This window comes from Rhineura floridana, chromosome 8 (genome assembly GCF_030035675.1).
Source record: "Rhineura floridana isolate rRhiFlo1 chromosome 8, rRhiFlo1.hap2, whole genome shotgun sequence".
Classification (NCBI taxonomy): domain Eukaryota; kingdom Metazoa; phylum Chordata; class Lepidosauria; order Squamata; family Rhineuridae; genus Rhineura; species Rhineura floridana.
In genome coordinates this window covers 4,006,476-4,031,139 of record NC_084487.1, presented here as the reverse complement: position 1 = coordinate 4,031,139, position 24,664 = coordinate 4,006,476, and the positions used below count along the sequence as shown (strand labels likewise).

Here is a 24,664-nt window from a genome sequence, read left to right as displayed (position 1 = left end):
CCAGCCAGCATGGCCACTGGATTGGGCTGATGGGAGTTGTAGTTCAAAAAAGTAACTTTTCCAAGCTCTGAATAAATGGATGTGATTATTAATTTCAGCGGGTGTACTTTGAGTAAAACTCAGCTAGATACAACCCAACCTTAACAAGTCATCAAAACCACCATGAACAAATCAAAATCAGAATCGAAGTCTCGGAAGGTGGGCTCTTACTCCACTTCCAACCAATTTTACCTAATGCCTAGGTGAACAGATGTGTCTTTAGAAGGTATCTAAAACTCAACACTAATCTAATATGTGAAGGTAGGTCCTTTCCATGATCGCGGCGCCTCTTTCGGGAGCACCATCCCGCATGTCGCTGCATCCTATGCATTTGGCAAATGTGGAGCTCTTTAGAGGGTGTCCCCATCTGATTTTAAAAGCGTGGGCTGGTGTATAGGGTGTGGTCGATCTACCAAATTCCAAAGCTTTGTAGGGCTTTTTATGTCAGCACAAGCACTTTGAACTTGGCTAACTGGCACCCTTATAAGCATCTTCCCTATGTTGACTGCTTGCCACCTAGATTCATTCATTCATTCTCCCTCTGCTTCCCTCTCTTCCCCGCGCCCCCCAGATCCCGTGCTCGGCTATTTGATGAAGGGTCTGTGTGAGAAGTCACTGGCCTCGGTCGCTGCCAAAGCCATCCACAACATTTGCTCGGTGTGCCGGGACCACATGGCCCAGCACTTCAGCGGTTTGCTGGAAATTGCCCGTTCCCTCGACTCCTTCATGGTCTCACCAGAGGCAGCTGTGGGGCTCCTGAAAGGTAGGTGCCTCCGCAGCAGCAGCAGCAGCAGCAGCAGTCCTGGAGAGGAGGGATGGCTTCTGTGTACCACCTCTGTTCAAGCTGCGTCTGATGGAACAGTGTCTTTTGAAGGCTCCCTACCTCTGGAAAGTCAGCATGTCTTGCCTTCTATCTGACATGCTAGTTTTCTATGAGCAGGGCATGTTTTCCAAAGGGGGGCATTCAAACAGGCACACACGCCTGCCTGAAGTGGTTCAAGCTCCCAAAGCTTTTTAATATGTTTTTAAAACTTTTTTTAAAAAAGATGTTTTTAAAGATGTTTTGTTTTAATATATTTTAAAGTTTGCTTTTATGATGTTTCAGAGTGTTTTTAATGCTTCAGTTTGCTACCCTGGGCTCCTACTGGGAGGAAGAGTGGGATATAATAATAATAATAATAATAATTGTTTATTGAGCATGCATTGTGATTTGTTTGTATCATGTCTTCTCTTCTTCCAGGCATTTTAGGATGTATTTTTAATTTTTTTTTTAAGTGTTTTTAAATTTGTATATTTGTTTTTAATGTTTTTAATTGTTGTAAACCGCCCAGAGAGCTTCGGCTATGGGGTGGTATACAAATGTAATAAATTTAATTTCATCATCATCATCATCATCATAGCTTTGTCAAAGGCAGCCTTCCCCCAGCCTGTGGCTCTCGGGATGGTGTTGGGCTCCCACTGGTCTTGGCCAAGATGACCAATGGTGAATCAGGGACAATGGGAGCTGAAGTCCGGCAACATCTGGAAGGCTGACCTAAAGACCCTGGGTTCAGTCCCTAGATAACAGGAAGTGGGGCAGGAAAATAAAGGCGATGGCAGAAGAATTCATTCCATCTTTTTGCAGCGAGCAATCCCAATTTGACGCTTCCAAACTTCTGTGCAGATTGGGCTGCAGCTGTTAGTCGGATTATGCACTCTTTTGGATTTTCTGATGAATTTTTGGTCCCAAAAAGTGCATGGGCAATTTTATGTTAAAAAAAAATGTGTGCAAGATCTTCATGTTGGAGGGGAACTCCATTACAAACCATGAATGGCCTTGAAAATTACGGGAAGAACACATACAAAATGCATGCAGTTTACATGGGTTTTCCCCCTGCGTTCTTTTGGAAATTTGGCACAAAGCCTATGGAACAGACTTACATTTTGGGGCAAAAGAAATTGACACAGAACAGGCTTAGGCTGCTCCATCCATCCCTAGCTGAGAAGCATTACAGCATTTTTCTCCTGCCTTTCCTCTCGGGCTCCCCATTTTATCTTGTGCGGTAGAAAGAAGGTGACTGGCTCAAGGTCGCCCAGTGCGCTTCATGGTTGTGTGAGAATTTGAACCTGGGTCTCCCCCATCAGAGTCCTCCACATTCACTACTACATCACACTGGTTGTCAGGGGATGCCTTCCTCTTCCCCCCCCCCCCAGCGTGAGACCATGGAGGGCTGCTGTCACTTTGGCAGGTGCTTGGCTTGGAGCTGTGGTGGTCCCCTGGCCTGGCTCTGCTTATGGAGCTGTTCCTGCCCCTACTTATTCTGCAGGGACCGCGTTGGTGCTGGCCAGGCTGCCCTTGGAGAAGATCTCGGCATGTCTCAGTGAGCTTTGTGCCGTTCAGGTGATGGCGCTGAAAAAGGTACATGGCCTGCAGGGCAGACTCAGCGTTGGCTGTGTGCGGCTTTCTTGCTCTGGGGTGTTGGTTGCAGGGCTGTGGAGTCGGAGTCGGAAGCAATTTTGGGTGGAGTCGGAGTCGGTAGAAATGTACCAACTCCGACTCTGGCTTCAAAATAAATTTTGATTGACAATTTTTTAAAAAATAGAAATTCACAATGTCAAAGAAGCTTCCCACGAAGTCAGCTGTAGTTGAGCATTTCACCATAACTCAGGATGGAAAACATTTTGTGTGTCAGTGTATGACGCAGGACCCAGATGAAGACAAATGCTCCTACGACATCTTCCAATTTAAAAAGACATTCCAGGGCTGTGGAGTCAGAAGCAATTTTGGGTGGAGTTGGAGTCGGACAGTAGAAAAATTGAGGAGTCGGAGTCAGAGTCGAAGGTTTGGCGTACCGACTCCACAGCCCTGGTTGGTTGGTGTGGGTTCCCTGTGGTGGGATCACAGGGGGACAATGAACTTTACGGTAGCAGCTGCCTCTTTAGGGAGAACTCAGAAGGCAAATCCCAGCGTTTGGAACAAAGGCGCAAGTACTTTTTCAAAAGGGGTGTCTTGCTTATTTAGCTTGAAGGAAGGACTCGACCTTACAAAGAATGCTGGGCTGCCACTTAAAATGGCGTCCTTGCTTGAAGTCCACAGTTAAAACAACGCCATTTGCTCCGCTACAGGCAGTGATGGATCACCCACTTGGATGGCTTTAAAAGAGGGTTAGACAGAGGAGGCTGAGGCTGACAAGGGCTACTGGCCTTGACGGCTGCAGGACCAGTTGGAAGGAACGGCAAGCATGGAGGGCGCAGTTGCACTCGGGCCCTGCTGGGGGGGCTTCCCAGCGGGGCATCTGGTTGGCTATTGTGAGATCATACTAGGCTAGATGAGCCTTTGGCCTGAACAAACTGCAGGGCTCTTAATTAAGGTCATAAGTGCCCCCTCTGCCCCGAGTCATGGTCCCCATTATCTGGATTGTGATCAGGGGTGTTTGACCCGAGGCTACCTCTGTTGGCTCTGCCCCAAGCTCACAGAGTGCAAAACAGGCTTTAAATGTTGAGATCCCCAAGTAGTGGCCGCAGCAAGGCACGAGGAAGGCGAGTGTTGTGTACCTCACTGAGTCTGTGTTCTCTTCTGTTCTCCAGCTGCTCTCTCAGGAGCCAAGCAACGGCCTCTCCTCAGACCCCACTGTGCCCCTAGATCGCCTTGCTGTTATATTCAGGTGAGAAGCTGGTGGAGGGTGGGAGGCAAGAGCTTATCAAGCTGCTGTTCTGATGTACCCCAAAAAGCTGGCAGATCTTCTTCATGTGGCCTCTAATCAAGACCGCCCAGACACACAACAGAGCAGACATTCAGGGGTCAGGAAATGAGCTGAGCACGGCAGGAGAGAAGGGAAGCCCTGAGCAAGCCGCCTCCTCCCCTAGCTGGCTGTTCTCTGCTTCCCTCCCTTCCGCACGGTCTCTTCTGCTCCACTGCGGGCTGATCCACACAACAGGGCTAGTTTTGTAATCACTGCCGTTCCTGTGTGGGCCCTGTATTTTGGGGGCGGGGACGACGGCATAACGCACTACATGGTGGAATCTCCTGGAAAGCTTAGTTTGCCAAATTGCAGTTCCCCGGATTCTTTGGTGGCAGCCATAGCAGTTAAAGTTGTAATATTAGGCAAGCGAATGGAAGGTTGCCGTGTGGACGGCCTGCTCCTTCGCTCCACCTGCTGGTGCGACTTGCTAAGCCTGGGAGGTCCTCTCCTGTCCTTTCCTCTCCTCTTCCAGGCTCATCTCCTGGACTTGCCTCGCCTTCCCACCTTTTCTCTCCCCGCTCACTCACTCTGCAGACCTGCCCCAGAGATGCTGCCAATCTCTGTTGCATCAAGGGTTCTTTGGGGTGGGGGGAAGCGGAGATCTCCTTCACAATCTGGCCCCCGCCTTCGCACATGCTCACGTATCCCTGGACTTCTTGTCCTCTGCTTGGTGATGAGCTGCTGATGGCGTGGGCTGCCTGTACTCCGTTCTCACGTATTGCCCTTTGGGGCAGTTCGATCTAAGCCAGGCCTTTCACCCATGCATGCCACCGCTTGATTTTTCAGGCTGTGTCCACACGAGCCAGCCCTTTGGTGGGCTTTGATTGGCTGCTTCCTTGGAACAAGGATGGTGGCTTTGTGGCTCTTCTGTCCCGGGACACTTGTCCTCCCCTTCAGATGGCCAGGGGCACGCTAGTTAGTGGTACAGAGGAAAGGGATGGCAGGCGCCCGCCATTCCAACCCAGCGTTGCTGTGAGTTGACTTTCATTCCTCTTGCCTCTTTTCCCACAGGCATACCAACCCTATTGTAGAAAATGGGCAGACCCATCCGTGCCAAAAAGTCATCCAGGAGGTAGGTGGGGATTGGGTTTGCTGCCTGCTTGTTCCAGAGAGAAAGAGAGTGAGTGTGTGTGAGGGAGAGGAGCAGCTTGGCTTACTAGCCCAAGTCATCTCTAAGAGCTTTTTGGTCTGTCGAGGGGTGGCCGGCCGGCCAGCCCTGCATTTGGTCAAGGGGGAAATGAGGGGGCTACCAACTCTGAGTCTGCTTTCACAATCGCAGGCTAACCGCTGGATTCCAGTTGAGCTTGTCTCTCTTCACCCCCGAATAGCACAGGAGGAGGGGGTCAAGGAAGCAGCCACGTGTTCCCTGTACTCATCTTCCCTGTTCTGTGATGCTTCTGTATAGAGCAGTGCCACTTATTTATGTAGCGTAAGGGTTTTTAGAGCGTTCACGTTGTGCTTTGCATTGTCTGCACAATCCTTACAACAGCCCTGTAAGGCAGGTCATTGTTGTCCCCATATTGCAGTTGGCAGGGGAGGGAACTGAGGCTTACCAAAAATTGAATTCATGGCAGTATTTGAACGGGAGACTTCACTGATCCACGGCCCGGTTTCTTAGCCATTGCACGGCCCCAGCTTCCTGTGTGTGGTTTTTTGGCCACCTTGCGGCATCAAGGCCTCTGGCACAGGCCCCTTCCCACCTTCCTAGTCAGGCTTTCACGCTGCTGCTCCTTCCTTAGAATTGCCGAGAAGCAAAGCAACCGCCCCAGACACGCACACAGCCTGGATGTTGTGGGAATGGAGCCTTGCTGATAGGCCCCTTTCTCCCTGCTAATGCTGGCTGTGAGGAATTTGGCCTGCCTGGTGCCAGTGGGACTAGGTTTCCAGGGATAGGAGGCCGTGCTCCGTGGCCCTGTGGGGCCGAGTGGATCCCTGCGTCTGCTGCCCCAGTTGCATGCCCCTGTGGGAGGCTGACGCAAAACAAATCCTGCCGTGAAGTGTTCAGGGGCAGAGGCCAGCACCTTTCCCCTGGAGCATGCAGAGGAGAGGGGATGGGTAGGAGGCCAGAGTGGGCTCCAGGGCACCCTTGGAGGTGCTGTTTCCAGCAGACTGTGGCAGCTGGCTGCTTCCACTCAGTCATCACCTTTCTTCTCCTCCTCCCCAGATCTGGCCAGTCCTGTCAGAGACCCTGAACAAACACCGTGCCGACAACCGCATTGTGGAACGCTGCTGCCGGTGCCTGCGCTTTGCTGTCCGTTGCGTAGGGAAAGGGTCAGCGGCACTCTTGCAGCCGCTGGTTACACAGGTAATAATTGGGAATGAGGGAGGATTAAAAAAGCAGGAGCAGATATTGGGAATAGGATCTTACCATTGGGAGGAAAGGACAATCCGTACAAAGGTACAGATACATACTAAAATGCATGTGTGCGTGTGCTCATTTGGGAGTAGGGCTCTACCAAAAACATTCCAAGTTAGTGAATGATGCTGATTTTAGCAAAATTTATTTAGGTAAGATCACTGTGTGTATTTCTGTTTTTATCAGTGGCAAGGAGCCTCACAGAGCACTGAAGGTGGCAGTGCCCCATTGAAATGACTGCCAGTGTGCACTGTGTATCTTGATCTTCTGCCGTGCTGATGGGTCTTGAACTTGTTTGTTTGGCTCTGACCTATTATTGGAATAGGAATAGGAAGCGGACCTTTAGTGTAGTGACACCGACCCTGTGGAATTCCCTCCCTTAAATATTAGACAGGAGCCATCTCTGTTAACTTTTCGGCGCCTGCTGAAGACCGTTCTCTTTCAACAAGCCTTTTAAGTAGAGACCTTATCCCAGTCTGCATCTATGTTGGAATTTCTTTTTTAAATGTTTTTAAAGATTTTTTTAGATGTTTTTAAAGATTTTTTAAGATATAGTTTAAGGTCTCTTTTAAGGTGTTCTAGAGTATTTTTAGTGTTTTGTTTGCTGCTCTGGGCTCCTTCTGAGAGGAAGGGTGGGATATAAATTTAACAATATGAATGAATGAAGTCTTTCTTGTTCAGAGCCATAGGCTACCACAACTGAAATTTAAAAATACTTACACACACAGAGTGCCCTTGGGAATCATGTCCACAATGGATTTTGAAGGCTTGTTCACACAAGCTCTTGCCAACCTGGTGTTTGGACTGTAGCTGCCATCAGCCCCACCCCACATGTGATGCTGGGACTAATGGGAGTTGGGGGTCCAAAACAGTCAGAAGGCACCTGGTTGGGGAAGGCTGGTGTATACCAAGCTAACCCAAGAAGCCAGTCGAACCATTACAAAGCCTTGGGACTCCACACTGTGCTGGACTCCCTCTCCCTGCAGATCCTCCCATTACGCTGCCTTCTGTTGAGCCGGATGATTGTCTGCTGTAAGAGATGGCTCTCCAGGGTCTTGGGCAGAGAGGCTCCTCTTCATCAGCTGCTTGCTGGGGTCTTTGTAGCTGGAGATGCTGCCAGGGACAGAGCCTGGGGCCTTGCTGTGCCACTGAGCGCCTTGTTTAGCTTACTCATTTCTGACTCTCCTCCACTGCAGGCCCTTTTGGCAGAGTGGCAGAGGGGGCTCTCTTGGTAAATGCAGCACCCTCCGAAGTTCGAGGGGCGGCTGCCTGGGAGAGGGCATTCCCTGTGGCAGCCCCTCAGCTGCTGAAATGCTGCCCTGCTGCAGAGGTGTGTCCAGCGCTTTAGGCATATGCTGAAGATGCACCTCTGTACCTTATTTATTTATTATTTGATTTTTATCCCGCCCGTCCTTCCAGCAGGAGCCCAGGGCGGCAGACAGAAACACTAAAAACACTTTAAAACATCATAAAAAGACCTTAAAATACATTAATACAAGACAATGTTAAAAACATTTTAAAAAAACTTAAAAACATCTTTTTAAAAAAGGGTTAAAAACATATTATTAAAAAAAACATATTAAAAGCAATTCTAACACAGGCGCAGACTGGGATAGGTCTCAACTTAAAAGGCTTGGCCTTTGACACCCGAGACAGATGATTTTTGGAACCCACTCCCTGTCCTCCTTATTGTAAAGTGGTTTAACTGATTGAAATATCATATTTTTTTTTATATTGTTGTAACCTGTCCTAGGACCTTACGGTGAAGGGCAGGTAAGAAATCTAATTGATGATTATGATGATGATGAAAGTGAATGATCTGAAAGCGGTTTACAGCAAGAACTGAACAGTTTCTTCTGGTCCGTTGGGCTGTTGCTTTGGCCCGTTGCTCCCTCCGCTGACCCCCCGCCCCCCTTGTGCGCCTTCCTCTCTGGCAGATGGTGAGCGTCTACCAGGAGCACCAGCACTCCTGCTTCCTCTACCTGGGCAGCATCCTCGTGGATGAGTACGGGATGGAGGAAGGCTGTCGGCAGGGGCTGCTCGATATGCTGCAGGTGGGTCAGACCTGGAAGTTCTGCTGGTTCCCGGGGCTTGGTTGGGGCCTGGCCTGTGCAGGGTTGGCTCCTGCCGATTCTGCATCCGAACGCTTGTGGACAAGCAGATGCTGTTGTCCGGATGAGGAGCTCTGCCCGCTTTAGGAGACGTCCAATATCCCTTTGAATGTAACCTTTGAGGGAGGGTGCAGGGATTCCAATGTTGGATCCACTATAGTAGGGCCCCGCTTCTCGGCATTCTGCTAATACGGCGCCAGCAGGGGTGATCAGGTGGAGGCGGGCTGGAGCTCCTCACACTCCAGCTGATCGCGCCAGAGGAGGGGAAGATCAGCTGTAGTGTGCTACAGCTGATTTTCTCCTCTTCTGGCGCAATCAGACTCCAGCTCGAGCTGATCGCGCCCGAGGAGGGGAAGATCTGATCTTCTTCTCTGGTGTGATCAGCAGGTTAGGTTCCAGACCCCCGCGCTACAGCTGATCCGCTTTTCGGCAGTTGTCGCTTTCCGGTGGGGGTCTGGAACCTAACCTGCCGTACGAGTGGGGCCCTACTGTACTTGGGGGATTCCTTTCCACAAAGGGTTAGTTTGGCAGTTGGTTCTGATGCAGCTTCTCTGTGCTGGGCACTCATCCGTCAGTCTTCAGAGTTTACGTGCCAAAGTACTCCAGCGTGCGAAGAATGGGGTGGAACTCTGTCTTGACAAAGTAAATGAGTCCTTCCCCCCATGCCTGTTGCAGCAGGAAGGCCCTGGATAGCCCCGATTCCACCCCCTCCACTCCGTCCCCCTCTCCCTCTCCCAATTCATGGGTGGGGACATCATTCTCAAGGGTGAGTGAGTCCCCAACGCAGCCTTCACTTCAGTATGGCAGAATCTCGGAAGAGCCACCATTACCCCCAAAACACCGTCCCGTTCCTGATACTCTTGACACTGTTGGATTTGCTCCAGTAGCATGCAGTGATGGCCACCAGCTTGGGTGGTTTGAAAGGGAGGGAATTCGGCAAATCCATGAAGTATAAGGCTATCGATGGCCACTAGCCCTAGTAGTCATGTTCTAGCTCCTCTGTGGGAGGCAGGATGCCTCTCAATACCAGCTGCTGGGAATCGCAAGTGGGGAGAGTGTGGTTGCACTTGGGTCCTTTTTTTTGGGCTTCCCACTGGGACATCTGGCTGGCCGCTGTGAGGACGCTGGACTAGATGGGCCCCATTGGGGCTGATCCTGCATCAGGACACTTATGTCTTTATGACGGGCTGGACTATTCTGCATTGCAGGGAAGATAAGATGCCAGTCTCTTACGCATGGGAACTGAGGGAGAAAATACATGCCTGTCTTTGCAAATTTAAAGGTTGAAGGTGTATCTCCCATTTGGATACAGAAAAGAAAGAAACAACTCTCCTGTGACCCAGGTGTTAAAAACTGGAGACGCTGCTGCTGTTCCGTACCTGTAGATCGCAGCACGCACCCAATGGACTCTGCGGCATCGCCATGCATAGCCTTGCCTTGACTCCGCAGATGTGCCTGATCTCTTTTGTAAAGGCACCTGAGCTCGTGGCCATGCACTCAGTCGTGTCCGTGCGTTCCCAACTCAATTGCACATCAGCCTTGGTGGGCGGCACATGTTCTCCTAACGATGGCAGTGCAGAGAGAGTTACTCTGCCAGCCATAATTTTTGTAAACCTCTTATCGTATCTCTCTTCCTGTCCCCCCCGGTTGCTGTTTTACTGTCTGGGGGGAGATGGTTGACCTCTGTGAGAACAAGATGCTGGACTAGGTGGGCCACTGGTCCCAATCCAGCAGGCTCTTCTTGCATGCTTACGAGATGCTTCCAACCTGTGGAGTCGTGTAGGTTCACCTTTTCCAGCTCTAGGCTATCCTTTTTGAGATGGGTCATCAGAAGAGACTGGGCGCGGTATTCCAAATGCAGCCACTCTCTGGGAATATGTATTACCAGAGTGGATTTAGATTCTTAGCTAGTTCTTGCCCCAGGGTGCTAAAGGCTTCCATGTAACTCTTGCCGTAGGCTCTGTGCGTCCCCACATTCAGACTCATCGAGCAACCAAACGGCCTTCAGAACCATCCGGACACCGTGGACGACCTCTTCCGGCTGGCAACCAGGTATCTGTGCCCTATGCTGGCTCTTGGGTGGCTCGTTCCAGGCCAGCCTAGACAGTTTCTGTCCGAATGGGTTTGTCTGGTCTGCTGCAATCCCAGCAGAGACCGCACACCAATCCCATCCCCTTTGCAAGGCCCACTGCAGCAAAAACGCTTTGTAGTCTGTCCTAGAGAGGTCAGTATTTCTGAGCCATGGAAGGCAGGCTGTTGCAAAATACAGGGGCTGCTCTTGCTTTGTCTCCCACCCCCCAGCGCTGTGGCTGCGCTTCCTTTGAACATGGGGACCCTAAGCAGTAGATTTAATTGGGGGCAGAGGTGCACTCTGGAGTGTCTAAGGCCCAGATTATGAAGAGCTGCTCAGGCCAATGCTGGCTGCTCACGTTGTGGCCCAGATGCAAATGGGGTGCCACGCAGGTTGAGTCCGTTTGCGGTTGCCTGCGAGGAGGGTGACTTGCTGTGAACCGCGCCGTCTTAACGGGCCAATGCTGGCTCTCTCTGCCCAGGTTCATCCAGCGCAGCCCCATCACCCTGCTCCGCAGCCAGGTGATCCTCCCCATCTTGCAGTGGGCCATCGCTGCCACCACCCTGGACCACCGCGATGCCAACTGCAGCGTCATGAAGTTCTTGCGTGACCTCGTCCACACGGGAGTGGCTAATGACGTGAGTGGCAGGTGCCAGGAGGGCACTGGCAAGGGCGTTTTTTGTGTTAAACCTGCCACCTTTTGTTTATGTTTATATATATTATAGATATATGGGCTCAGCGACCCAGCAAGACATAGCTTTTTATCCCAAATATTTTTTTGGAGGGGCAATGTCTTTGAGCCTTCTGTCAAGTCAGTCTCCTGCTTTGAACATTCATACCTGTAAATCTCAGCTTGCAGAGGCTGGCTGTTGTTTCTCAGTGGTGTGGGAAATGCACTCTGTATGTGCTCAGAGATGTTCTTTGCACGTTCCAAAGGAGAGCCCTGATGCTGAATCAAGGTTCTGTGGTTGAGCCAACAGACGCTGTTGCTTTTGCTCCTTTTTTTAACGCTAGCTGTTTGCTTGGCGCTGTGCAAGACCCGGGAATGACAGGGCCCTGCCCCAGAGGGCTTTCGGTCTACATTAGATGCAAGAAGCCTGGGGTCCAGGGGTGTAGAAGGCTTCAAAAAACAAAGAATAGAACCTTTAAGGCTTGGAGCCAAGTGAGAGAGAGGGATTCGGAGCAGAGGCCTCAAAGGCCGGCATGATCACAGTGATGGAGGCCTTGTCCTGACCAGGGAAGCCCAAATTTAGGGGTAACCAGAGCAAGGGCATGGTTGAACACATGGTCTTTGGGGGAGGGTGCTGAGAGACAACGCCGTGGGTGGGGCACGCCAAGGTTGCCTGCCTCACGGAAGGGGAGACGGGAGAGGCAGGCGTGTCAAGGAAGGTCTGTGGTCCGGGTGGGCTGCCCGCCCCATGCCCCTCTCTCCTCCATGCCCCTCTCTCCTCCATGCCCCTCTCTCCTCCATGCCCCGGCTTCTGCGACAGGGTGACGGAGGCGGCTCTGCTGGTGTCTTTTCTTTCTGCAGCACGAGGAAGACTTTGAGGCCCGGAAAGAGCTCATAGCGCAGGTGACGACGCAGCTCGGTCAGCAGCTGGTGAGCCAGCTCTTGCAGACGAGCTGCTTCTGCCTGCCGCCGTACACCCTGCCGGACGTGGCGGAAGTGCTGTGGGAGATCATGCAGGTCGACAGGCCGGTAAGGAGATGGGGGGCCTGGGGGGGGCAGGCAGGAGAGGCTCAGAGTGGTTGTGGGCGGCACAGTCTGGGGCCTTCCAGTGGGGCAGTGCTTGGCTTGATCAGTACAGCTGCGGCCAACGCTCTTGATGCTTTCACCTTGAGGATTCCCATTTGGCCAGTCGCCTCATTGATTTTATTTAAATATTTATAAACCACACTTTTAACACAACAAGGCGGTGTACGCCATGCAAAACTGTAATAAAACATGAGTAAAAGCATCCAGAAAACACTGGCTGGTAAAAAGAAATTCACATTTCAAACACCTGTCTGAATAACACCCGTTTTTAGGAGACATCTCAAAAGAAGACAGGGATAATGTCTGTCAAACTTCTATTGATGGTGAGTTCCAAAGGGCAGGGCCTGCCACACTAAAGGATCAGTCCCTAGTTAAGGCTGACTGAACCAACTCACTAGCTTAATGTTTGCTAATAGGAGCAACCTCCAGATCGCTGCACCCTCTGTGGGGCATCTTTGGAAATCTCTGCTTTTATTTCAAAACTTTCCCCCTCCCCACCAGTTTATAGGCTTCGTGGGTGACAGAGGAAGGTGTGGAAATGTGTGGGCAGTAACCTGCTGAGAGGCCTCAGCGATGGTGCCATTGTGATGCTGCTGTACTAAATGAAACTTGCTTTCTCTAATAATGAGCCTATAAAGATGCCTGAAAACTGAGTCAGGCCACAGCGCCTCTCTCCCAGTGTTCTCTCTTCTCAGTGGGAGTGGAGAGAGGCCTTTCCTGCTGCCCAAGATTCCTTTTAACTGGAGGTGCCAGGGGTTGAGCCTGGGACCTTGCAATGCAGGGGCTCTACTCCTGAGCTAAGGGCCTGGCCTTCTTGGAACAGGAGTTCAAGTAACTTTTATGAGAGCTTGACCTGGGAGAGAGAAGCCATCAGCGCTGAGAATCTGCATGGCTGCATCGTCATAGTCTAGCTGAAAAAATCCATCCAATATTCAAAAGCCTCAGGATAAATTGGAAGCTACCTTCTACTGAAGTCAGGTCCTTGGTCCATGTAGCTCAGTGCTGTCTACACTGACTGGCAGCTCTCCAGGGATTTCAGACAGGGGTCTCCTCCCAGCCCTACCTTGAAATGCCGGGAATTGAATGTGGCACCTTCCGCACGCGCAGCATGCTGTGAGGCTTATTTGGGATAGTCTCTTGGACGATTGTTACCTTAGGAGTGGCTTCTCTCTCTTGGTTTTCCTCCCGTTGTCCCTGCAACCGCAGACCTTCTGCCGCTGGCTGGAGAACTCGCTGAAGGGCTTGCCGAAGGAAACAACAGGGGGAGCCGTGCAAGTGACGCACAAGCAGCTGACAGACTTCCACAAGCAGGTCACGAGGTCAGTAGAGGGTCCTCATGGTTATGGCTAGGAGAAGAGTGGGCTCAGCCAGGAAGCTGAAGTGGCAGAGAAGAAGAGGGGATACCGTGGGGGGGGGTCATCGCTGGCAGCAGGTGCTGTCATACTCCCTTCCCCTCTCTAACTGTGCCCTCCTTAAAGAAACCGGTTTAACTCGCAGCCTAACACACCTTGTGTGGCTCCACCCTTTGCCACAGCCACTGGGAAAGTGGTGCCCTCTGCCCTGTGTGGGGCAGGGGGACAGATGGGAGGGAAGCAGCGCGTGTGTGAGGGGCACCCAAACACAGGCAAATGCGAACCGAGCCCCCCGTGCCGAGAGAAGGTGGTCCAGCCCGCGTATTAACAGCCCAAATGTTTCTGCCTTGGCAGCAGTGGAGAGTCTCCAGCCTGCAGGCCTGAAAAGGGTTGTCAAGACCCCCTACTTTGCCTGCTGAGCCCTACGCCTGATGCTCCTATACGATGCCAGGTGTTGGGCAAGTAAAGGCAAGGCTGAGGCGAAAGGGGCTTTGCAGGCACCTGCAAAGGGTTCTGTAGGCAAGGCTTCACAAGCCCCAACAGTCAGCTGATTGTCGGTGCTTTGTGGGCCATGCCTTGCCAACATGGTTTCCTTTCACACTGCATGAGCCATCTGATGTCAGCCGGGCGGCCCTGCCCACTGGGCCCGCAGGGGCATGAAGCCGGCTAGGTCCAGTTCCTTGCCCCTGGGTTCTAGCTGATGGCTTTACTCTGCCCCAGTTCTAGTATCTGTGCTTCACCTTCTCTACTGTGACATACATCCCGCGTTCCTCATGAGAGGCGGCAGCCCCCTTGACTGTCCTGCTGAGTGGCGGCCTCCCCTCCTTCCTCCTTGCTCCGTGTTCAACCGTTCCTGGCGGCTTCCAGCCTCCCAGCCCCGATCATGGCCTCCTCTCAGGAAGATGTGTTGGTGTGCGTTCGCACATCCTGTGCGAGCAAGATGGGCACGCAACAAGCATGCCGAGAATGCAACCTTTCCGTTTCAGAACATGCTGGGAGCTGCAGATTGGCTGCCTGTCTCTCTGCGGCAAGGGAAACCCTCTGCAGTGTGTGGAGGGACCCTTCCACTTGCAGGGCCAAAGGGTCACTGGGTCGCGCCATCCCTCACCCGGGGTCTCTCTCCTCTCTGCTGCCAGTCAGGTTTTTCTGGTCCCGCCTCTGACTGCACTGTGCAGCTTTTGGGAGGGGAAACCACACAGTTGTTTGGCATCTTGTCAGCACAGTGTGACTGGCTTGGGCAAGCCCGTGCCTAGCCTTGTCAATACCCTCCACTTCCGGGGCCCTGCAGCTCTGCCAGGTGGCAATCCCAGGCTCCTTCTGTTTCCCCTCCCAGGAGCTGAGGCAAGCCCTGGCCTGCTCCTCCGTGCCTCACCTTGTCAGGCAGCGTTGCCTGCAGCCTGCCCGTGCTTCCATGCCACGGTGTTCCTCCAGCTGGGGCAGACTCCGCGCCAGACTGCTTGGTGCTTGCATGCTCACCAAGGACCTGCTGGGTGGAGGGCCTGGCATTCGGATCCTTTAGAGTCCCAAGGTGAGTCTTTCCACCACGTGCCGGTAAAGGAGCGGAGGTGGAAGATAAATGGATGCTGAAAGGGTTAGGGGCGCTGAACTTCCAGGTTTTCTCTGGGCGCATCTGGCCAGGGGCAGGGCTGGAGGCAAAAGCGAGTGCACTTTACCGTAGTACAGCAAGTAGGCTGGTTTCTACAAACACACTTGCGCACCCCTCTCCATCCAGGCAAGCAGGAGCCATTATTTGAGTTCCAGGGCAAAGTCCAGGCAGGCAAAAGCATGCAAAGAGAGTACAAAGCAGGGCCTGTGCGGGGTGTGGTCTGGAGAGAGGTCTGAGGGCCACAGTGGGCCATGAGGTTCCTCAGCGTCAATTTATATGAACAGTTCCCTAATATCTGCAGCTGCCCTTGCTGGCTGGCTGTTTTTCTCAAGTTTCTGGTCCTCAGTTTTGAGTAAATGTGCTAGAAAACATGACAGGGACTCTGTCCAGGAGGTGGCGCATCTGTGCCCCCAGGCAGCGTATGGCGCAGACACCTTGAGAGAGCTGCTGAGCCAGTTGTGTGTGGTGTTGCTGCCTGCCTCTGGTTTGAAAGGCAGGAGCTGCCTAGAGGCAGCATCTTGTGGCGAGGAACTTGTGTGGGCATGCCTGCGTGCAAAGACGTGACTTCCGGCTAGAGGGCACAGGCTCTTGTCAGGCTCTCCCTTTTTCTTCCTCGGGCATCCCCATCTGTCCGCCCCTGACCCCAGGCCAGGAACTTTGCTCTTTCTGCGTCTGCAGAGAGTCCCTGCATTTGGCAAGCCTTGAGGTTAGATGAGCAAGAGAGTGCTGCTGGTGGCCGCATCTCAGTGTTGGTTTGAGTTCCCAGGGAAGGAGTGGAAGGCAGCCCATAAGGAGATGGCGTTCTCCCCAAAAGGGGTGGTTGCAAAGGCTCTCCCCCACCTGCTTAACCCTAAAGCATCTGCAGGGCCTCGTTTCTCTTCTTGAGATGCTCAAGAAGAACCTCACCAGTCTTAGCATTCCACTCCCATCTGGCCTTTACAAACAGAGCCACCTCTTGTGATTTGTTTCAATCCTCTGGTTTTTAGAGATAGACTACCTCTCTACAAGGAGGTTCCATAGCCCTGTCATGGCTAACAGATGTTGCGTTTTCCCTCACCCGCGCCATGGAATTGTCTTAATCTAAGTTAGCAGTCGAGAGCCAGTGTGGTGTAGTGGTTAGAGTGTTGGACTACAACCTGGGAGACCAGGATTGGAATCCCCACACAGCCATGAGGCTCACTGGGTGACCTTGAGACAGTCACTGCCTCTCAGCCTCAGAGGAAGGAAATGGGAAACCCCCTCTGAATATCACTTACCGTGAACACCCTATACATAGGGTCGCCCATAAGTCGGAATTGACTTGAAGGCCGTCCATTTCCATTTTTTTCAAGTTGGCAGCCATCTCAGGCTGAGGAGTTCTGAGCGACACGTAGGGCTTCAGTCTCCCTTCGGCTCCAAATGGCCCCAAGTGCTGATGGGAGACAGTCTTGTGCATGAACCAAACTGAAAGGGCAGCTGCTTGTCATGTGAAAAGGACATGTGAAGCTGCCTATACAGAGTCAGGCCATTGGTCTGTGTAGCCCAGTATTGCATACTCTGACTGGCAGCAGCTCTTCAAAGTCTCAAGTGGAGAGGGGTCTTTCCCAGCCTGACCTCTTTTAATTGGAGATGCCCGGAGCTGAACCTGAGAGTCCCTTGTGCATGCAAGTCATGTGCTCACCACACTGCTCAGCCGTGCCCCCCCCCATATATTACCCACCCCTTGAACATATTGCAGTGAAGGGAGGGTGTGGGATTCCCCTCTTCTTTCTCTTTCCTGCAGGGAGCAAACACTTCAGAACATGCTAAGGATAGCATTCTTGTTCTTTATAGCTCCAGCATACAAAGTCCTTGTACAACTGTCATTTTATTTTAAGCTCACAACGATCCTGCCAGGAAGGCTAGCATGCAAGCGGCATGCCAAAAACTGCCCAGTTTGTTTCACAGCCAAGTGGCGATTTGAACATGGATTTGTTTCTCCAGTTCCAGGCCTCTGTTAATCTATTTTTCTCTGTCCCAAACTGGTTTGTTAGCTCTCCAAAAGCTGGGGTTTGAGTCCAGAGCTGCTGCTGCTGGGTTGTGCACAGCCCCATGATGGTTTGGTGTACATTTTCTGGCCATGTGCAAAGTGCTCTTTCCTTCCCTCTTGAAATAATGACCATCTTTCTCTTCTCTTCCCTGCCCCGCCCCCAGTGCTGAGGAGTGCAAACAGGTTTGCTGGGCTCTGAGGGACTTCACCAGACTGTTCCGGTAGCGTGCGCCTCCTTCACTTTGCCTGTCTCCCAGGTAAGCAGAGCCCTCCCTCCTCGTTCTCAGATTTCCTGGGGGTGGATGCCAAGCACCTGACTATTCTGGCTTTTTTCCTACGATGGTCTCTGCCTTCTGGAACTCGCTATCCAGAGAAGCTCATCAGGCCATCCTTCAGGTTGTGTTAAGCCTTTTTGTAAAAGCCTCTCTCTCCTGACAGGCTTTTGGGGTGCTGGATTTGAACTGATGATGGGGTTGCCATTAGCTTGAATCTGAACTTCCACCCACCCATTCCTTTGGGAGGGAGAAGGGGGAGGCACTTCTGACGCCTCCGGGGGGCGGGCAGGCCTCACCCACAACACAGAAGTGGGGAATGCACACAGTTCAACCTTCCTTACCCCCAGAAATCACTCCTGAAATAAATGTCTTGTGTTTTTCTTGTCCTCTATACTCTTTATTACCATCTTCCCCCCTCTCTTCCACCCCCCATTCCCTGTATTGGGTCAGTCAGTGACCCACTTGTGGGTCCTCCTGACCCATCGGTTGATGACCAGTGAGATCCACACAAGGTCCACATTGGAGCTTCTGTAGCCTCCTGCAAAAGGGGAGTTTCACATATAGCAGCACCAGCAAAGTGCCTCCTGTGTTCACCAACCTGAGTTTTTGCCGAAGGGACAATTTACAAATGTGGCCTAAAAATTGTGTAATGGGACTTTTGTTGGTTCAGTTCTGCACGCCTTGAGCAGAAGAACATTTGTAACCGATTGCATAGAAAACAAAATTCTACTTTGATCAGATTCCCAAATGTACAGCAGATCTGAAAGCACCTGCAAAAGATCATGCTTTTTTATTGTGCCTTCTCTATTCTATTGTAAACTGCTTTGAGATCTTCTAGATAGTAAGCGGTCTATAAATGGAAATAATAATAATAATTCTGTAAAACTTTTCTAAAAAGCCTCTGTTTGCATGGAATAGTTGTTAATCTTTAAACGGGCCGCTCATATAAGAAACATGCGGAAGTGACGCTGATTTTTTTGTGCCTCCTCCCAACTTTTCCAGGAATGTCTTATTTTCAGAAGAGGAAATAAAACTACCAAGACAGTGTGTCCCACAACCAGCAAACTTCATTGCGGCTGAGGGCTCTGACTTGCTCTGCTGTGTCCCGCCAATCCAGAAGAGACACTTTGCCGCAAGAACGAGTCGGTGAAGTTCCTGCTTGTGAGTGCGAGAGAGATAAACGCGAAAAAAAAAATCCCGGGGGGCGCGCAACTTATCCGCGACTATCGATGGCTGCAACTGACCTACGGCATCGCGGGGGGAGGGGGAGCCTGCTTTTCAGATGGACTTGCTTTAAAAAGAGAGAGAGAGAGAAACAGACGAGAAAAACCACGTGAAGGAAAATAGTAATAAAATGTTTTAAAAAACAACAAAAATATGAAACAATAGAAAACTAATTTGCCTGGCAGCAAAAAAGATGGAAAAAAAACAAAGTAGTAAACTTTCTGTGAAATGAAAATAATTACTTAAGGATTCATGGGGATTAAAAATCTAAGAAAACCCAATAGTCTGCCCCGCGGGGGGGGGGGGGGAATAGTCCATTGTTTTGGTAAAGTCGCCTTCTAGATTTCCAGAGCTCTGCCTCCCCTCCCTGAGTGCAAAAGGGAAGATTGCTTGACGCTGGGCAGCTGCCGTGGGGCACAGAACCTTTGGGGGGCAGGAACGGGCCAACCTCCCCCCGCTGCCCGCAGAGAGGGGAAGGAGAACTTGAGCCTCTCTGCTCCCACCAGCGTCTTGCTTACTTTGATAAACTGTTATATATTATATATATTTCTTTTTTAAAAAGTTGATTTGGGTTTTTCAAAAAAAAAAATTGTTTAAATTTGTTTGGAATTTTTCTTACAGCTGGGGGGAGGGGCTCTGGAGAACGGAGGGGGCGGGCAGACTATTTCGTTACACCAATCTGGCAACGACTCAGGTGGGAGAAAAAGTCGCGGGACCCGTGCAGACGTTAAAGACAGGAGGGGGTGCTGTTCCGTCTGGTGTTGTAGCCATCTCGAGAACAAGGAAAAAAACCACACGCACAAAAAAAGAAATAAAAACAGACGAAAAGATTAAATTGCAGGTGTTCCAGTAGCATTTTTGCCTACGGATTGCTGAGTGGTTGCTGTTTTCCGTTTGCATGATGCCTCCTCTCCCAGAGGCAGCTTGAATTGACAATCACAGTACTCTGTAGGGGGTATGCGAGCATTCGAGGACAGGGAGGCGCCTACTTGACTGTTAGTTTTGGATGGGAAGATGCAGATTGGTGCGTACTTGTCAGTCTTACTAGCGGAATCCAGTGCTCTGCTGTGGCCAGCCATGGTGGGTCCTTTTAGCAGCCAGCCACCCTGGGTAAAGCAGCTCAGTCAGTTCTCAGTTATTCTGTGCAGGCAACTTGAATCCCCTGGGCCAGCACTTCCGAGATTTAAGCTCCAGTTCTGTATCGATGGAACCTCTGTCTGATAGGAGTGGGATTGCGCCACTAAGCTACCTGTTTGCTAGAGAAAATTAGCAAAGCCAAGGAAGGAGGTGGAGTTGAGAACTTCACTACCTATTGAGCATTTTGTAGGCGGGGAAAGGGGGGAGAGTAAAAGTGAAGTGAATTGTCTCTCCATAGTGAGTCCAGAGTAGAGTTGCCAGGTTCTTGGCCTGAGACTGATCCTGTATCTTTAGGAGAAGAGAAAGTCAGACAAGGGCAGGTGTTCTTGTAACACTGTAATGGGAAAAACCACATGGTGGAATTCTCCCTCTCCCCTCCACAACTTTTAAAGATACAGAAGACCTCTGGGAGGCCGGGCCTCGCAACCAAGAGGTCTTCTGTATCTTTAAAAGTTGCGCAGGTGGAAGGGGGAATTCCACCTCGTGGTTTTTCCCATTACAGTGTTACAAGAACACCTGACCTTGTCTGACTTCTCCTAAAGATAAAGGATCAGTCTCAGGCCAAGAATCTGGCAACCCTAGTCAAGAGAGATGCGTATATGTGTACATATGTACAGCAGGCTTCACCAACCTGTTCCCCTCCTCAAATAGTTTGTACTATTATGTAAACTGGTTTTATACGGCTCTTTATTTAAAAACTGCAAGGCATTTCACAGCATGGCTACAGCTGATGGGAGTTCTAGTCCAAGATATCTGGAGTGACACCAGCTTGGCGAAGCCTGCACTAACGTGCCTAATAGACAGATGGAAATTTAATTGGAATCGCTCTGTGAATGTCTCAGAAAACATGTTGCTATATACAGGTAGCAGTTAGTTAAAATAGACAGCGCACTCCTAACTCAAGGAATTTGAGGAAGCGGTCGGCTCCTATGTCTGAATTGAGAAAAAGCAGAAACGCTCTTGGAAGTAACCGGGTGCATCCCTGGTTCTGAAGGGCCTGACCTCGGCACCGACCTTGCCTTGACACCTGCTGTCTGGAATAGGCCTGTGAAAGATCACCTTCCTCCTGGGATGGGTGTGTTTTTACACCAAAGGAACTACCTTGCTTCAGTTGTGGACTGTGTCAGCCTTGCTCATTAACCCTTCCAATCTCTTTATGCCACTTCCTCGGCCAAACAAGATGGCTCCTGATATTTGGAAAAGACCCTCCAATGCAGAAAGCGTTCCAGCAGCTGCCACAGGAAAGCCCAACTCTTCCATAGGAAGGAGGACTGTGTATTTCAACTAGTGTTGGAATGTAAGTGCCTTGACACAGCGGTCCTTTGGGGAAGCCACAGAGCTTCGATGCAAGTGCTCCTGATGACTGCTTGGTAGCCTTGTGGGTGAAGCAAGATGCAGGGAGGTCTCGTCTCCCACCCAGAGGGTCCTTCCCTCCCGCTTATACCCGATGCTGAATTGTGGGTGTAGGATTGCGGAAGGAGCCCTGGATGAGGTCTCCATGTTCTCACAGCGTCTTAACTACGATTCAGCCATTGCAGACAGCTGTAGACATGTTTATTTCACAGACAAGGCCAAGGCCAGGTACACCTACACTGTGGGAGTGGCTGACTACAGCTCCCACACTTTCCCGTTCAGGAACCTCTTGCCGTCGGACGCGCCCTTTCCCACCTCACCATCTTTTTGGAGGGGGAGGTGCAAGGCAAAGATGGACAGCATACCTGATCATTTTGTTGGGGCAGTTTATTTAATACAAATGGCTGCTGTCTGTCTTTTGCTTAGGCTTTCTCCACGGAACGGGGTTCTCCCTGCCCTGGCTTCTCTTCTGCTTTGCTGAGGAAGGCTGAGTTCTCTGCGCTGCGTAGATTTTGGTTGTGGTCGGGGGAAAAGCAAGAAGCCCCACCACCAAAGTCCTGACTGTTGCCTTCAGTGATTCTCTGTGGCAGAATTACCTGCCCCACTTTTAAACATACTGCTGTAGGCATAAGGATTACAGCCTTCTATTTTTTTTATTTTAAGGAAGGTTAGGAATGCTGTCTGGCTGCTGAGCTATGTGGCCTAGAGCCACATCCTGCGCTCACAGTGTTGGCATGCCTGCACAGTGCAGTACAAGTACTGGGCCCATGGAACTGTGAGGGGCCACACTTCATCATAGGCTGAGGAAAACTGCAACACACACAGATTCTCTGCCAAGGCAAACTCAAATCCACAGCCTGTTCAGATTGTGCAAAACCACACCCATTTGGTTCTGTTGGGTCAACCTTCCAACGGCTGGGCAGCTGATGGGAGTGAGAGTCCAAAACAGCTGGGGCGAGGGGGAGGCTGGGCTCTGCAGGGCCCTCAAAGCAGCAGTGGCTTCCACCCCTAGGAATCTGTTTCAGATACTTCCCAGGCTTGTGAGAGTTCACAAGGCATTGTTCATGTGCCTGCAAAATCCCTTCACAGCCATACCGGCTGAAGACTTTCACTCTTTCCTGTTTTAAGAATTTCAGTGCCAGAGTCAGACAAGTATCTGATCCTTGGGACACAAGCTTTCTACACCAAACACGGCAGGCCTGGCCCCAAAAACTATAGTGCTGGGGCCTACCCAGCAGCACATGGGTCTCTCCAACTGTGCCCTACTTCTCAGCTTCCCAGGGGCAGGGGACTGGCTTTTCCTGCTGTGACACATTTAAGTAATACCACCTGCCATTAGGATGTCCTGGTCAACAGAATTTCCCCCCATTGCTCTAAGCACTCACAGCCAGCACTTGCCTTGCAAGTTCCTCATGGCTCTCTTAGAAGCATAGAATAGTAGAGTTGGAAGGGGCCTGTAAGGCTCAGTGCAGAAATCCAAGTTAAAGCATATCTGACAGGTGGTGTCCAGCTGCCTCTTGAATGTCTCCATCACCTCTCTGGGTCATTGGTTCCATTATACTGCTCTAACAGTAAGTTTTCCCTGATGTTCAGTTGAAATCTTCCCTTTCCATTTGACAGCTTGTCCTTTTACGGCAGTTGGAAGCAGCACTGTTCCCTGCAAGGAGCCAATGTGGCTTTTCTCTGTTAAGTGAACAGCTGCCAGGTAGCAGAATGAGTGCCAACTCCACCTGGAGCATATTGACAGCTGGCTCAGACCTGGAGGTGGAATCCAGAGCTACCAGTCCCTATTGCACCGTCATAGCCCCACAATAGCAAAGTGACCTCCCAGCGCCCTAGAGCCAGCGACTCGGGTGGCATCCGTCTGCCCACCCTCACTGTTGCATGGTGGTGGTGGTGCTGGTCTGCATTGGCCAGCTGTCAGGCTCAGCTGGCTCGAGGTTCTGGACTTGTACACTCTGTTGCATCTGCCAGAGCTGGTGCAGTTCTTTGAACTGTTCTACCATCTTGTCCTTGAGATCCGGGTGAGAGATCTGGAGACGGACACTGTCAGCTGACCAGCATAGCTCCCCAGAGAACATTTCCAGCAGGAGGCGGGCAGCTACCGGTACCACCTGGGAAGGAAAGGATGTATATAATTTCCTGCACGGTCCAAAACATATGAGACCGAATTACGTTGAGCATCCTCTCTCGCACAGTGGCTAATCAGGCACCTCAGGAAAGGCCACAAGCAGCTCGTAAGGGCAACAGCCATCACCTGATATTGCCCCAGCCATTTGTGTTCAGAGGTAGGCTGCCTTTGTACATGGAAGACCTATACAGCATTCATGCATAGCTGACAGTCGGGGTCTCTTTAATGTTTGCAAGAGCAATCTGGGACAACAGCACAACAAATGCCCTTAATCTTTTATTTGTAAACATTAAAGGCTGAAATGTGAGCACCACTGGATCACTGCCTGCTGTTCTGGTCACTCCCACACTCCAGCAAAGGATAGGGCAGAGGTGGAAGAAAAATACATATTCAAAATGGGCTCCTATTGGAAGGAAGGGCGGGATATAAAGCTAATAAATAATAAATAAATGTACTTTCAGCCATGTATGCTTAGCTAGGAGAAGAACCCATTCAACTTAGTAGGACTTACGGCTGAGTAAACATCTACAGAACTGGGCTCCTGCTGGGAGGAAAGGTGGGATATAAATCAAATAATAAATAAATAACTGAGTTGTAAAATGAGCAAAGGCATAGATAGCTCAAATTGCCATTTGAGAAGGAAAAGTGCTCTAGCTGAATCCCAGAGCAGCTGCTTTGAATGCAGGAGGATCCAGGCTCAACCCCCAGCATCTCCAGGTAGGGCTGGGAGAGATTCCATGTCTTAAATCATGGAGAGCTGCTGCCAGTCAGTGCAGACAGTACTGAACTAGATGGATCAATGGCCTGACTCAATACAAGGCAGCTTCCTAGGTTTGTAAAGGACAGCAGCTTTTAAGAGTAAAAGGACAGCAGTGTATAACCGTGAGAGGTTTAGATCCAAGTTATTAATTAAAACAAGGGGGTACCCCTATAAAAAAAGGGCAGCATTTTAGAGGTTAGAGGAGGGTGTCTCACAATGCATAGTGGTTCATTTTTTAAGCTAATACACACTTTAAAATTGGCAACCCCATAATCTATGGAACTTAAATGCCACAGTAGTCCATCCACATCAAAAGGGAATATAAAATATACTGAAGAGCAGCACAATCCTTGGCATACTTACTCAGAAGCAAGTCCCGCTATGTTCACTGGGTTTACTTCATCTTCAGGTTTGCAGCCCTAGTAAATCTGGCAGCCCAAAAGGGAGGCTGCACCAGTGAACAGAGGAGGATCTTCCCATACCTTACCTTCTGAAGGGTTTATATTTTGGGTGTGTGTACGTACATTTGTACACTCATGCACACACACAGATGCATGTGCTTCTAAATAATGGCTACTGTCATCCTCTTCTGCTCATAAGATGTCCTGGAAGAAGTTTGTTGCTGGAATTTACTTTCAGGCTCCGAGGCACAGATTCAGACAGGAGGGAATGGATGGCAGCGGTACGCCGTGGCAGGCGGAAGGTGTTTGATCCTCTAGATCTCCCATCACACTCCCACAACCACCAGGCTCTCTATGTTTTT

The 24,664-nt window shown here is 50.8% G+C and overlaps 2 protein-coding genes across 4 annotated transcripts in view; one reads left to right on the top strand and one right to left on the bottom strand.

Annotated features, from left to right (window-relative positions):
* TNPO3 (transportin 3) overlaps positions 1-19,355 on the top strand; it is a 52,351-nt gene extending 32,996 nt beyond the window's left edge. Inside the window, exons 12-23 of the mRNA XM_061638014.1 lie at positions 611-802; positions 2,346-2,437; positions 3,607-3,683; positions 4,773-4,833; positions 5,926-6,066; positions 8,055-8,171; positions 10,186-10,280; positions 10,781-10,937; positions 11,831-11,998; positions 13,262-13,374; positions 17,186-17,278; positions 18,299-19,355. Of these exons, the coding sequence (XP_061493998.1) occupies positions 611-802; positions 2,346-2,437; positions 3,607-3,683; positions 4,773-4,833; positions 5,926-6,066; positions 8,055-8,171; positions 10,186-10,280; positions 10,781-10,937; positions 11,831-11,998; positions 13,262-13,374; positions 17,186-17,246 (1,274 nt within the window). The 3' untranslated portion in view covers positions 17,247-17,278; positions 18,299-19,355. The remainder of the gene's footprint in view (positions 1-610; positions 803-2,345; positions 2,438-3,606; positions 3,684-4,772; positions 4,834-5,925; positions 6,067-8,054; positions 8,172-10,185; positions 10,281-10,780; positions 10,938-11,830; positions 11,999-13,261; positions 13,375-17,185; positions 17,279-18,298) is intronic.
* An 846-nt stretch (positions 19,356-20,201) lies between these two features.
* Positions 20,202-24,664, bottom strand: part of IRF5 (interferon regulatory factor 5) — a 59,953-nt gene continuing 55,490 nt past the window's right edge. For all 3 annotated transcript variants that reach the window (XM_061638013.1, XM_061638011.1, XM_061638012.1), the window contains one exon: positions 20,202-23,124. In XM_061638013.1, coding sequence (XP_061493997.1) covers positions 22,885-23,124 — 240 coding nt within the window. In that variant the 3' untranslated portion in view covers positions 20,202-22,884. The remainder of the gene's footprint in view (positions 23,125-24,664) is intronic.